The sequence below is a fragment of the Lithobates pipiens genome, unplaced genomic scaffold, assembly GCF_037356315.1.
Source record: "Lithobates pipiens isolate NorthernLeopardFrog02 unplaced genomic scaffold, aLitPip1_a1.2 Scaffold_10, whole genome shotgun sequence".
In the NCBI taxonomy this organism is placed as follows: domain Eukaryota; kingdom Metazoa; phylum Chordata; class Amphibia; order Anura; family Ranidae; genus Lithobates; species Lithobates pipiens.
The window spans coordinates 231,555,985-231,570,579 of NW_027507686.1; the positions used below are offsets into that span (position 1 = coordinate 231,555,985).

The 14,595-nt window shown below is 44.9% G+C and overlaps 1 protein-coding gene across 2 annotated transcripts in view; it reads left to right on the forward strand.

Moving 5' to 3' along the window:
- The window catches only part of CD44 (CD44 molecule (IN blood group)), a 101,593-nt gene that overhangs the window by 58,445 nt on the left and 28,553 nt on the right, over window positions 1-14,595 (forward strand). For both annotated transcript variants that reach the window (XM_077462909.1, XM_077462915.1), the window contains exons 2-3: window positions 2,816-2,975; window positions 4,871-5,010. In XM_077462909.1, coding sequence (XP_077319035.1) covers window positions 2,816-2,975; window positions 4,871-5,010 — 300 coding nt within the window. The remainder of the gene's footprint in view (window positions 1-2,815; window positions 2,976-4,870; window positions 5,011-14,595) is intronic.

Here is a 14,595-nt window from a genome sequence, read left to right on the forward strand (position 1 = left end):
CCCCCGTTTGCCAGCCCTGCTCGCAAGCCCACCGGCTCCGCACTTACCCCATACAGATAGCATTGGTCGCTTCCCCTGGCTTCTCCTCCAGGCCAATCCAGACGCTTCTCCTCCTGGCTAATCCAGTCTAAAGATCCACTTCCTTTCCCAATTGGCTGGGAGGAGAAGCAGCAAGACAATAGAGAATGTTGATTCGCTATTGTCACAAGTGGGTGGGCTCAGGACGCAGTGCTCAAGCCCAACCTTTTTGAAGCCAACTAGAGCCTCCGGCTCTAATCATGTGCTTCACCAAAAAAAAAACCCTGCATGGAGATTAGGGGCCTGCGCATAGAGATTAGGGGGGCGGCGCCCCTGCACCCCTTATGGACGGGACATCGCTGAGCCTAAACCATATGGAGTTTATTAATAGATGAACTCCAGACAGACGGCTAAAGTTATTTCAGGCTGCCCTGTCTTTCGTCTACTTTCTGAACAAGTCACGTCTAAAGCCCAGTACACACCGCAATATGTTTTAGCTCAGTTGTGGAAAAATGTGTTATGGGCTGATGAAACCAAGGTTGAACTTTTTGGTTATGATTCCAAAAGATATGTTTGGTGCAAAAACAAAAAACTGCACATCACCAAAAGAACACCATACCCACTGTGAAGCATGGTGGTGGCAGCATCATGCTTTGGGGCTGTTTTTCTTCAGCTGGAACAGGGGCCTTAGTCAAGATAGAGGGAACTGTTCCAAATATTGGCACAAAACCTTCAGGCTTCTGCTTCAAAGCTGAACATGAAGAGAAACTTCATCTTTCAGCAGGACAACGACCCAAAGCATACATCCAAACCAACACACCAGAAGAAGATAAAACTGCCCAGCCAAAGCACAGACCTGAATCTGATTGAAAATCTGTTTGGTGATCTGAAGAGAGCTGTGCACAGGAGATGCCCTCACAATCTGACAGATTTGGAGTGCTTTTGTAAAGAAGAGTGGGCAAATATTGCCAAGTCAAGATGGGCCATGCTGACTCATACCCAAAAAGACTGAGTGCTGTAATAGAATCAAAAGGTGCTTCAACAAAGTATTAGTTTAAGGGTGTGCACATTTATGCAACCATATTATTTGAATTTTGTTATTTTTACTTCCCTCCACCTGAAAGATTTCAGTTTGTTGTTCAACTGAGTTGTACAGTTTATAGGTCACAAAGGTGGAAAATTACGATTGTCTGTACCAATTCCGACACGCAAAATTCCTACGCATGCTCGGAAACAATTCGACGCATGCTCGGAAGCATTGAACTTCATTTTCTCGACTCATCGTAGTGTTTGTTGTTGTACGTCACCGCGTTCTTGACGGTCGAAAGTTCAGCAAACTTTTGTGTGACCGTGTGTATGCAAGCCAAGCTTGAGCGGAATTCCGTCTGAAAATAAATTTTTCAAACGGAAAATCCGCTTGTGTGTACGCGGCATTAGCGTTCTAGTTGCTTCTTTGGAGCAGGAATTCACCATGAACTCTATACCTAGATTCCATTGCTTATGCTTAGGCTCTTTGCACACAGGACGTTAAAATAACGTTATAAAAACGCCAGTAGCTTTGCAGGGAGACTTTCAACGTTTTTTAATATTTTTGCAATAGCGCTTATTTGCGTTTTTTTGCGTTTCTCCACGTTAGCATTTTTTAGCCTTTTTTTTTATTTAAATTAAAAAAAAAATTTCAATAGTTAAAAAATGTTTAAAAAACGCTGGGGAGCCACATGTTTGAGCGTTTATCAGCGTTTATCACCGTTTGCCGTTTTTTGTGGTCAGAAAAGCGACTCCTGCACGCGATTTTATGGCGTTCAGAAAACAGCCCATAAACTCCACTGCTGATAAAACATCCAAAAACGTCCATGTGTGCTTGGACACATAGGATAACATAGAGGGGAGTTTATGGGCTGTTAAATATACAAAACGCCCAAACTCCCAAAAAAACGTTGGTTTATGTGCTGCAGTGTGTATGGAGACTTTATTAAATGTAGCGCTGTACAATTAGGGGAAGACTGAGGGACAGGTTTTATAAGTTCATTAACAGACAATACATGTAATACTGACATATAATCACACACATTGGACTTGTGTCTTTTTTCAACCTCACCTACTATGCAGGGCTGGACTGGGACAAAAATTTGGCCCTGGACTTCATCCAGACCAGCCCGCTTTAATTTTGCAAACAAGCACTAAAACAGTATATAAAACTATACGTAATTGTGCAAAAAAACATAAGTAGCATAACATAAGGAGTCCTCACTAACCTCTTTTATTATTTCACTTATTCTCCTGTGTATTTTTCGCATCTTTCTCACATCACTGCGTGAAGTTGAGGGCAAGCCGTGCAGCCATTACTTTGTCACTGAAACTGAGCCATCGGCCCACCGGTAAACTCCTTGTAGTCTCAATGGCCAGTACATGCCTGCTACTATGTAGTTACTATGTATTACATGTGCCACCCAAGTCTTTATATCTTAACCCTTTGTAGGGCAGATATCTAGTTTACAAAGGACAATAAGATCTGCCAGCACAGTGTTAATTATGATCTCCACTTTACCATTACACAGAAATTAAGTAAGATTGTTATTTTTTAAGTAATACATTGTGAATGGGAACAGGTAACAAATATAAAGTTGGTTTTGTTTGAATTTGGCTGCAAAAGTGCAAATACGCTTTAAGTTCCTCTTTACTTCATACTGAAAAAAGAAGAATTCTTCATCAAACTATTGTTCATTGTTCCATGACTTTTATCTCCTGTTTGCTTTTCTGATGAAGTCACACACGGCTTACCTCTCATTGCTTTCAGATATCAGCTGCCGGTTCATGGGTGTTTTCCATGTGGAGAAAGGTGCCAGATACAATCAGACAGCCGAGGAGGCCAGGAAAACCTGTGTTGAGTTGGGTGCCATCATTGCAACTGAAGAGCAGGTGGAGCTTGCTATGAATTTTGAATTTGAGATCTGCAGGTACAGCGCTGTTATTTTCTATTACCGGTAATTGGTAATTGATAACTGTGAAGAGCAATTTTAAATTAATCGTCTATAAACTCTCAGTTTTGCTCATCCCTACTGTCTATCATGGAGGCTCAGCATCACATGTAGGGGGATCGGTGTGCAAATACAGTCTGCGTAGAAATGCCCACTCCTCCGGACTGGCATCCACCCATAAAGGTATTTTAATATTTGCACATCTGCGCTCAAGAGCCAGCCTGGGCTGAGGGCTCTTGATAGGGGTACTGAGGCCGGGTGCTGTGAGGTTTCCAGGAAATTATGTAGGCACTCCAGAACTCTGCAGACCAGATCCTTAGTGAAATTCCTTGATTAGTTCCAGAGACTTTCATTAAACAGCCTCCCGGATTTACCGTGGCTGGGACCTTGACGAGCATAAGTAAAATTTCAGCTTGGCAGCCTAGAAGGGCACCAGCCCTGCAGGCTGGGAACTCTCCTCCTGGACAAGAACTAGGACATCTCCAGACCCTAGATTATTTATGCACTCCCCAGCCACCTTCTGGGCACCATCCCCCAATGATTTGCCTAAGACAACATAATTATTCAGGCTGCTGATTTGCCTTTACAGCCCACTACATTCTAGAATCCTCCAGAAGGCAGGAGGAAACAATCAAACCTGCAACGTGTGGAGCCCAGAACAGCCCAAAGCAATCACAAGCTGCTCCACTGATTACCGAGTTGCCAAACACTGAAAAATACCTTAGTACATTTTTTTTTTTTTTTTAGCACATGGGGGGGGATGAGCTAAAAATTTAAAAAAAGCCATAATTGGTCTTATTAGAAATAATCGGTCAAATCTGAAATATTTGACTTATCAATTAATCTAACAAATTAGAAACCGGCATGGGGCAGCATGTGGCTTCAGAGCAGAAAGTATGCTGCAAACATTGGAATGGGAGACACTTTGTTTGCTACCTTTTGCTACAGTTTAAAGCAATGGTCTCCAAACTGAGCCCAGGGGCTGAATGTGCTTGATTTTATCTGGCTCTTGGGGCATTATTCCCCCCCATTGTCAGTAACAGTGAGGCATAGCTCCTGCCACTGATGGAACACTATTCTTCCCACTGATACCAATCATGGGACACTATTCCTCCCACTGACACCAATAATGGGGCACTATTCCTCCCACTGACACCAATAATGGGACACTATTCCTCCCACTGACACCAATGATTGGGCACTATTCCTTCCACTGACACCAATGATGAGGCACTATTCCTGCCACTGACACCAATGATGAGGCACTATTCCTGCCACTGACACCAATGATGGGGCACTATTCCTCCCACTGACACCAATAATGGGGCACTATTCCTCCCACTAACACCAATGATGGGGCACTATTCCTCCCACTGACACCAATGATGAGGTATTATTCCTCCCACAGATATCACTGATGGGGCACTATTTCTCCCTCTGACACCAATGATTGGGCACCATTACTTCCCCTATTACCACTGATAGGGAATTGTTTACTCCCACTGATGCCAAGTAATTTTCTTCTCCCACCTAAAGTTGAAGGACAGTAAAATGGCCCTTTGTCTACAAAGTCTGGAGACCCCTGGTGTACAGTTTAGGACACATCTCCTCCAAACCTCTACTCCGTATGAGATAATGATGGGGTTGGTTCACAGATATTAATACACAAGTTGACACAACGTAAAATATCTCTAACTTCATCCTGGAGATAATTGTGAGGTTCTTCAAGCTGTCTATTGTGGAGAATAGATAAAGGAACCCCCTCCATGTTCTCACTCAACCTTGTCGATCATCAATGGTTGTTGGCAAGGAGAATATCTGCAGATCATGTCTACTCTATCACAATGGTTGATAAATCTGGCTTTCTTTTACAGGTATGGTTGGATAGACAATAACACAGTGGTCATTCCTCGCTTAACACAAAATAAAAAATGCGCTAATAACTTCGTAGGACTCTATGTGCAACACCCCAACGTTACTACTATGTGGGATGTCTTTTGCTACAATGCCTCAGGTAAGCATGGATAACAAATGTTTTAAGTTGTCATTTGCGTGAAAATACTGACTAATTGTCTATGTGTGGCCCAGAGTGATACAAATCCCTATTCCCTATGCTTCGCTTTTTAAAAAGTTCAAAATTTTTTTTTTTTTTTTTTTTAGGTTTGGATGAAGTAGGAAAAGATTAGAGCACTTGTCAAGTTTTTGTTGTTCAATATTTTTAAGTGTTGAAGAGCATTGGATTACTCAATGGGGTTGATTTACTAAAACAGGAGAGTGCTAACCATGCCATAGACGTCAGACAGCTGCAGCGCGGCTCTGTTGTTCTGAGAGGGCATCCATGGACATCTTTCCAGAACACGCTTCCCCTGCACCCCTTCAGACACAGCGTGAGGAAAGGAGAGCCGGTGACCAGCAAGTCAGCAGGCATCTCGGCCGTTCCCTCGACAGTGCTCTGAGCAGGGCTGATGTCAGCAGGCATCTCAGCCCTTCCCTCGGCTGTGCCCGGAACGGAGCTGACATCAGCAGGCATCTCGGCCCTTCCCTCGGCAGTGCCCGGAACGGAGCTGACATAAGCAGGCATCTTGGCCCTTCCCTTTGCAGTGCTCGGAGCGAGGCTGATGTCAGCAGGCATCTTGGTTGGGCTGATCTCAGCAGGCATCTTGGCCCTTCCCTTGGCAGTGCTCGGAGCGGGGCTGACATCACCAGGCATCTTGGCGGGGCTGATGTCAGCAGGCATCTCGGCCCTTCCCTCAGCAGTGCTCGGAGCAGGGCTGATCTCAGCAGGTATCTCGGCCCTTCCCTCGGCAGTGCTCGGAGCGGGGCTGATGTCAGCAGGCACAATGACCCTTCCCATGGCTCTGCTTGGAGTGGGGCTGACGTCAGCAGGCATCTCTGTCCTTCCCTTGGCAGTGCTCGGAGCGGGGCTGATGTCAGCAGGCATCTTGGTCCTTCCCTTGGCAGTGCTCGGAGCGGGGCTGATGTCAGCAGGCATCTTGGTCCTTCCCTTGGCAGTGCTAGGAGCGGGGAAGAAGAGTTCAGATGGATCACGTGAGTGCCCAGCGCCACTGTAAATAAGATATTTTTCGACAATAAAGTTACAAAGAGAAACTCACTGGACAAGATATAATATTTTTACAAAAAGGATTATATATTTTTGGGATAAAAAATGTCATAATGATGACAGCGGGAGATTGGGAGAGAAAACAGGGGACATAGATAAGACATCCCCCGAAAATAAGCCCTAGTGTGTTTTTTGTAGCAGAAAATAATATAAGACCCGGTCTGATTTATGGGGAAAAACTGTGTAAGTACTTGAGCTTGAGGTGGTAGGAGCCTCTTGTCATCTCCTGTACAGCAGCATTCACACTGGGAGAGGGAGGGACAGGAATAGGAGCCAATCAGATGTGCTGACAAGGAGCTTGCTGACATGAGAGAGAAGAGTAAGTAGAGGAGTGACCTATGAAGGTGCCTCTGCTCCTTTGCTATCCAATCACAGGCTGGAGGCAAAGAGGTGGCCCATTCATTCAGGTCATAAGGCTGGCTGATAAAACAGCTGCCATATATGCATTTCAACATATTTAGCTGTTTGCCTGGAGATCAGTTTTAATCAGATACAGAATAATAACCTGAGAGTTGCAGTGTTCCTCTAAGTCAATCCACTCGTCTTATTTGGTAAGGCTGACCAGCTTCAAACTGACAGCCCTAAAAATGATTTTGAAATAGACGAAACCTGCACACCAGATTATATATATCAGATAGTGTTTGTAATTTCATAACGGCACACCACACCCATCTATTCGTGGTATGGGGTCAGGGTGGAGTGAAGCCATTCATGGCATTGCCTTACAGTGTCCCAGTTTTGTAGGGTGGCAGTTTGGGAGTAACGGTTGGATTGTAAAATGATTATATGATCAGTCACAGATAATCACCGGTAACATAACAGGTAATTAATGTTCATACATAAATCACAGGCCTGTAAATAGTAAATGCATAAATAGCAGGCCCAGGGGCGGATCCAGAGTCTAGTCTCGGGAGGGGCATTTCCAGAAAATACGTTTTTTTGCGGGCAATTTATCGAGGAAATATCGCTTTATTGTGGCACCATGGATGATTAAAGGGGATTATTTCTATTATCACATTGTTATATAAAATGAAATGGTTCAACTCACCATAATGCAGAGTCAGTGGGAGCCCTGAGTGTGTCACTTGCCACCGTCGCCTGCAAACAGATGCGGATTTTCACTTGCCACGTCACCTGCTACACGTTGCGGATTGTCACTTGCCACCAGATGCAGATGGTCACTTACCACGCCACCTGCCACATGTTGCGGATTGTCACTTGCCACGTCACCTGCCACATGTTGCGGATTGTCACTTGCCATATCACCTGTCACCTGTTGTGGATTGTCACTTGCCATGTCACCTGCCACATGTTGCGGATTGTCACTTGCCATGTCACCTGCCACATGTTGCGGATTGTCACTTGCCATATCACCTGTCACCTGTTGTGGATTGTCACTTGCCACGTCACTTGCCACACATTGCAGATTGTCCCTTGCCACGCCACCTGCCACACTTTGCGGATTGCCACTTGCCACCATCGCCTGCCACCAGATGCAGATTGTGGCTTGCCACGCCCCCTGCCATATGTTGCGGATTGTCACTTGCCACATCACCTGTCACGCGTTGCGGATTATCACTTGCCACGTCACCTGCCACTTGTTGTGGACTGTCACTTGCCACATGGTGCAGATTGTCCCTTGCCACGTCACATGTCACTCGTTGCCGATTCTCACTTGCTGTGTCACTTTCCTGCTAAGGTGGGGATTGTCTCTTGCTGTGTCCCAGAGTCAGGCCACAGAGAGATGATGTAATCTCTCTGCTGCCCGTGGCTGCCTGCATAGTAAGGGTGCTCCTGCAGGGATGCAGGGCGGGCAGTGAGAGATGATGTCATCTCTCTGCTCCCCCGCCCGCCGGCTCGCTGATTGGCCAGCCGCCCTCTCACCCACTGAGCCACCAGCTGCCAGGCCCGTCTGTTCTCACACTCGCCCAGCCGCCTGCAAAGCTGCACGCTCTCTCACCCATCCGCCGAGCTATTCAGCTGCCCGACCCACCTGCTCTCCCACCGGCCCGCCAAGCTGCTCAGCTGACTGCCCCACTGGCTCTCTCTTACCCGCCCACAGAGCCGCCCACTCTCTCACCCGCCTTCTAACACCTGCCCCCTAACCCAGCTACATCTAATTTCTCGGGGGGGGGGGGGGGCAGATCTGCCCCTGAACAGGCCATTGATGTATATTAAAGACTGCAATCATTTTCCTAGACTGTAAAAGCAAAGTAGAATATTGAATGGTTGTCCTGTGGGCTTTAAACTAAACTTCAGGCAAACAACTAAATACACAGATGAAATACACACACAGTATGGGGATTGTTTACCCATTAAAGGATTTGTATTTCTGTCCATCCGGTCCTGAAATTTACCCCGCTCTGTCGCAAAGCATAGGCCTGTGGGGTGGGGGGGAGGGGGGCTGGATTTTCTCTTTTGTAGTTTACTATTGCTTACAGGTCTTGTCCCTCCTCCAGCGTGTGACTGGACAGTGAATAGAGAAACAACAGACCAATGAGCTCATATTTGTTTCACTTGTTACTCCTCTCCACTAACAGCGTGTTCCTCCATGTTCTGAGTACTGCAGTACAACTGATTGACTCCCTGTGCTGCTTCTCTTTGTCCCAGCCTCAGCTTTGCTATATAGGGGATTGCTAGAGCTTGATACCAATCAGATTCGGATACTTACATTGCTTGCATTAAGAAAATACTTTTAAGGATGTATTGATTACAGATTTGTGTGTGTTTTATATCTGCCTGGAGCTCGGCTTTAAAAGGTAAAGATAAAGCCAGCTATGGATGGTTTGAATCTTGGCCAGTTGAACAGGGACCAGCTAAGATTCGAACCATCTATGGGTAGGCTGAATGTACCTATGTTGATCCATCGATTGACTTAGGTACAACCAGCATGTCGGGTTTTTTATGTGATTATTGCCAGCGGATACAGCCGGTAGCATTAATCACTGTGTGTTCTCCCAGCAGGGGTGGCTCCCTGTGCCCCTCTGCTGGGAGAACACAATAGCTCAGCGGGAGGGATTCACAGTCAGTTGATGGGGATTGCAGGAAAGAAAATTGCACCAGCTCTTGCGTACAGTTTCTTTCCAGCAGGCACCTGGACTCCCCAGTGGGTACTCAAAGTTAAATAGAACAACAGAAGCACCAGGGCGCACGGGTGCCCACACCCAGCCCCAAGCCCCCCCCCCCCCCCCACGCATGGATTTCAATCAGGTTTTTTTTTTTAAGCACTTGATTAGAGCCGGAGGCTTCAAAACAGGGTGGGATCGGGGCGCAGAGCACTGCGAAGCACTGAAAAGCTCCACACTAAGCGGTGAACATGTTGCTGTAAATGTCGGCTCATCTGAGTTCCTATGAACAATTAGATCTTATACATATCTGTTGGCTAGTTTTAGTCCATTTAAGTGCTGGGAACATTTTCAAGCCCTGATGAATTGTCTTAGCTCCCAAAACACTTTGGCTGTCCATACCTGAAACCATTAAAGTAGTACTAAATGCTTTGTATTTAAACAAATATATATATATCTGTGTTGTTAAGTTCAGCACAACGCAACAAAGTTTTGCGAATAAAATTGTCCAGGAAACGCTTATTTTTCAATGATGTTTGCGCAAGGTTTCTCAACCAGGGTTCTATGGTTCCTCCAGAGGTTGCCATGGGTTCCTTAAACAAGGACCAATTTCCGTCTCTCAGAAAAGTTCTCACTGATACCGTTGATCTTTTAAGATATCTGTAAGAGGGTAATTCTTCCCAATGACCACAAGTGTGAGCAGCATTCTTCCTGCCGACTTTCCAAAATAATTTTTTATTAGTTTGAAGAGTGATAACATGTAGCTCCATTCATAGATATCTGATCCCCTACATGTCCCATATTTCATAGCACAAATTTGCATGAGTGGCCTGTGCAAGATGCTTTCATTGGTCAGAAGTGTGTCTGTTTATCTAGATCTGGCCATGTTTGTCAGGGTAGGCAGCATATTTACATCACCTTGAATGTCTTTTGCTGGAAGATCACTCAAAAAAAAGGAGTCTCATTGGTGTCTCATTGGTGTCAGTGGTGGGAGAAATAGAGCCCAATCGTTGGTGTTAGTGGGAGTAATAGTGACCCATTATTGGTGTCAGTGGGAGGAATAGTGCACCATTAATGGTATCAGCGGGAGGAATAATACCCCATTGTTACTGTCAATGGGAGGAATAGTGTCTTAAGGGCTGCATATAGGCAAGCAAATGACTGCATCTAGCCCCTGGGCTGCAGTTTGGAAGCCCCTATTCTAAACCTTCCTAAACTTGCTGTCTCAGTCCCAGGGAAGGGATTTTTCCTTAGATCCTGTTCTGTCAGTCCCATGTGAAACTCACTATCAAAAACTGGGAACCTAAAAAGTCCACTGCAAGGCTTAACTGCTTGTTTAGTCTAGGCAGTGGTTCTCAATTTTATTGAGACCAGGGCCTGGAAAATTGTGGGAATGCAAAATGTGTACTGAAATTCTGGAAGACACTTTGGGGGATGAGGATTCTGGAGGGGTTTAGAATGCTGCAGAAGACTTGGGGCCCTGCAGAGGTTGAGGTGTCTGGAGAGGTATCTCGAGGAAGCCGGGGGATTTGTAGGTTTGTTATGTAGGGCACTGTGGGAGACACTGTTGAATTGCCTGGAGGACCTACAGTAGGCTGGGGGGCACTGCACCGGGCTTTGCAGAACTGTGGAAGCACAGAGTTGGGAGGGGTGGGGGACTCAGGGAGGGCTGGGGGCACTGATGGGGTTAAGGGACACCGTGGGCAATTATGGAGGGTTTGGGGCACCATGAGAGCTGGGAGGCATTGTGGTAGCTTATGGCATCTGCTGCTGGCTGAAGGCCTAGGAGAAAGAATGCATCAGCCTGATGGTTTTGAATCTAGTAGAAATTAAAAGCATTTTTACTCACCTGGTCCTCCGCTCCCCTGGCAAACAATGCTTCCCTCTGCTTCAGCAGGAGACTGTCCCTCAGCATCCTCATGTCCAATGCAGGACTATGGGGTCTTCTTCAGTCTTGATGACTTCAGAGGAACTTAGACGGCCAGAGCAGAGGGAAGAGGGGGATGCAGGGACCATTCTAGCAGTGTTGAGGAGCCTGAAGGAGCAGATGATTAAATAAATACAACTGCTTTTCATTGTCCCCTAGAAGTAAACGAGCACTTAACTGCTGAAGTGAGAGCACAGCCCAACTGCACTAGAAGACTTTTTCATTTTCCATAGTTGGGCTTTAAAATTTTTAGCTAGAATTGTCTTTCAAGAAGATATAAAAGCGACTAGAGCAGGGGTCTCAAACTGGTGGCCCTCCAGATGTTGCGAAACTACAAGTCCCATCATGCCATTGCCTTTGGGAGTCTTGCTCTTAACTGTCAGCCTTGCAATGCCTCATGGGACTTGTAGTTTTTCAACAGCTGGAGGGCCACCAGTTTGAAACCTCTGGACTAGAGGTTCAAACAATAGATTTACTAGAGATAACTTCTTCTTTATTCATTGCAGAATGATTGTGACACACAACAGGTAATAACATGTAAGAGCTATATTTTTTGGGTTATTTGATTTTCTGTAATGACTAGGTAACTATGGCGTACAATCCGGGTAGATATAATTAGTGCTCTGTTTCTTCCAAGGATGACTCACAGTCTTAACAGTATAAACCTAGACTGCAAAGTGTCTCCTAACGGGAACATTTGTAATGAACAGACGAGCCAAACATGCAAAGCTTGCTGGGCAATCCATATAAGTCCTTTCCAATGTGACAAACTTTACTGTTCTGATGCCTGCAAACCCAAATCTGAAAGCCAGACTGTTCAGGAATTGTATGTGTTTTTGAACCTAAAGGAGCGCCAAACACAAATAATGCGAGTCCAAGTATGCATTTTATTGATCCAGAAATGGCAAAGATATACACTCAAGAAGCCAATGTGTTTCAGGAGCCAAACAATCCCCCTTCCTCAGGGCTGTAATCTATACCACAATATCTACTGGATAAATGTTAAAGTCCTGAGGAAGCAGGATTATTTGACCTCCAAAATGCATTGACATCTGAATGAATAATGGATGCATGCAACAGAGAAGGGCAACAAAGCTAATTAATGGACTGGAGGACCTTAGCTATCAGGAAAGATTGCGAGCACTGACCTTATTCTGGAGAAGAGACGCTTGAGAGGGGATATGATTTAAATGTACAAATACCATACTGGTGACCCCACAATAGGGATAAAACTTTTCCGCACAAGGAAACATAAAGACACGCGGCCATTCACTAAAAAAGGTTCTTTATGGTAAGGCCCCTTTCACACTGGGGCGGTACGGGCACCGGCAGTAAAATGGCACTATTTTTAGCGCCGCTTTACTGTTGTTTTAGCAGCTCTATTCGGCCGCTAGCGGGGTGGTTTTAACCTCCCCTAGCAGCCAAAAAAGGGTTAAAACCACCCCGCATAGGCGTGGATAGACATAGATAGTGTATTCACCGCTCCTTCACCACTTCAAAGATACTGCTTGCAGGAGTTTTTTTAATGTCCTGCAAGCGCACTGCTCCAGTGTGAAAGCCCTTGGGGCTGCAGCTGTTTCAGGGCGCTTTGCAGGTGCTATTTTTAGAGCTGTAGCGCCTGCAAAGTGCCCCAGTGTGAAAGGGGTCTAAGAGTGGTAAGGATGTGGAATTCTCTTCCACAAGCAGTGGTTTTAGCAGGGAGCATAGATCATTTCAAAAAACTATTAGACAGGTACCTAAACGACCACAACAGACAGGTGTATACAATGTAGTATTGACATGAAAGCACACACACAGGTTGGACTTGATGGACTTGTGTCTTTTTTTCGACCTCACTAACTATGTAACTATGTATGAATAAAATACATACTTGGACTCCCATTATGAGTGTTAGGCATTCTAATACACTTGGAGGTTTATTTACTAAAGGCAAATCCACCATGCACTACAAGTGCAGTCGCTGTAGATCTGAGGGGGAAATGCAAGGAAAATTAAAAAAAACAGCATTTTTGCTTGCACGTGATTGGTTGATAGAAATCAGCAGAGCTTCCTCTCATTTCAGTCCTTCCCCTCAGATCTATAACTGCACTTTCAAGTGCACTTGTAGTGCACTGCACAGTGGATTGTCTTTAGTAAATCAACCCCATAGATTACTTGGTTTCTGTGACCCCATTGTTTGGGAAGACCTCTGGTTTTGTGGAAAGCTACTGAACCAAGGATGTATTAGGTCCAACACAAGACTTTCTATTATCTACATAATATATTGAGTCTAGCTCCTTGCTTCTACCCTCCTTCTTGAATTTTTTGTCCTACATTTAGACTTGTGGCAAGATTACCACGCCTATGAAAAGGCGATCCACATTGTTTTAAACCCGTTAATGCTGCACTTGCATTGCAAGTGGTTGCAGAGTTTTTCGGTCAGCTCCATTTGTGAAATGTGATTTGTTTGGAGGTGCTACTGGCTGTAGAGCACAATGGGGGATAATGTTTGCAGTGGCTGTGGCATGTGAACATCTCCATCCATTGCCTTTGCAGCTAAAGATGGTGCTTAAAGGCGATAAACTGCATGTTTTACTGACCCCAACCATGATTCTAAACAAGACTTATCAGTCCCTCACACCACAGCTCAACGTCACTGTACACGGGGATTTGGAAACTGCCATTCTAGACCAACTAGGAAATTAGCAATAGATCAAAGGACCAAACAATAACACTAAATATATGCAATATTTCTACTATGCTTTAGATTTGTACCATGCAGGAGCTCTTCTCTTTTTTCTAGCCACTGTCCAAACAGCCAGCAAAAATAGAATACATGCCACCACTACTTTGTCATTCCACTACTCTAGAAGTCCTTCTCTCAAAGTATCTGTATATCACTAGACATGTGCATTCATTTTCGTCCAAATGCATTTTCGTCCAAATTTCAGGTATTTTCGTTTTCGTTTTGACAAACGATAATGAAAGCGCAGAATCCGAAAAACGAAAGATCCAACATAAATAAATGCTTTATTTTCGTTTTCATTGTTACAACAGTTCGATATAGAATAGGAGATTCGACGTGACTCTGACAATAACAATCTGTGTCTATTGAACCTGTGGTCGAATGTGCCTAACCTTACCTCTATTAGTCCAAGATTATATAGAGAAAAGATTTGACAGAGAGAAAATATTCGACAGACAGAAAAGATGACACCTGACACTGTGAGACTTAGACCATTCATTCAACATGAACGACGGAGATTCGACAAAGCAACGAAAAACCCACACGTTTATAATAATATTCGACGGAGCATCGAAACTGTACGACACTGCAATCGTACATTTCCGGAGTCAAATGCTCCACCTATAGGCTACTGTATATAGAGTTTAGCAGCTCAGTCAAATCTTCTTTATACATTCGACAGACACCATAAGCCTTCAAAGACAGATTTGACCGTAATGCATGTGGATTTTCGGACGAATGCAATTTTTGAATGAAAAACG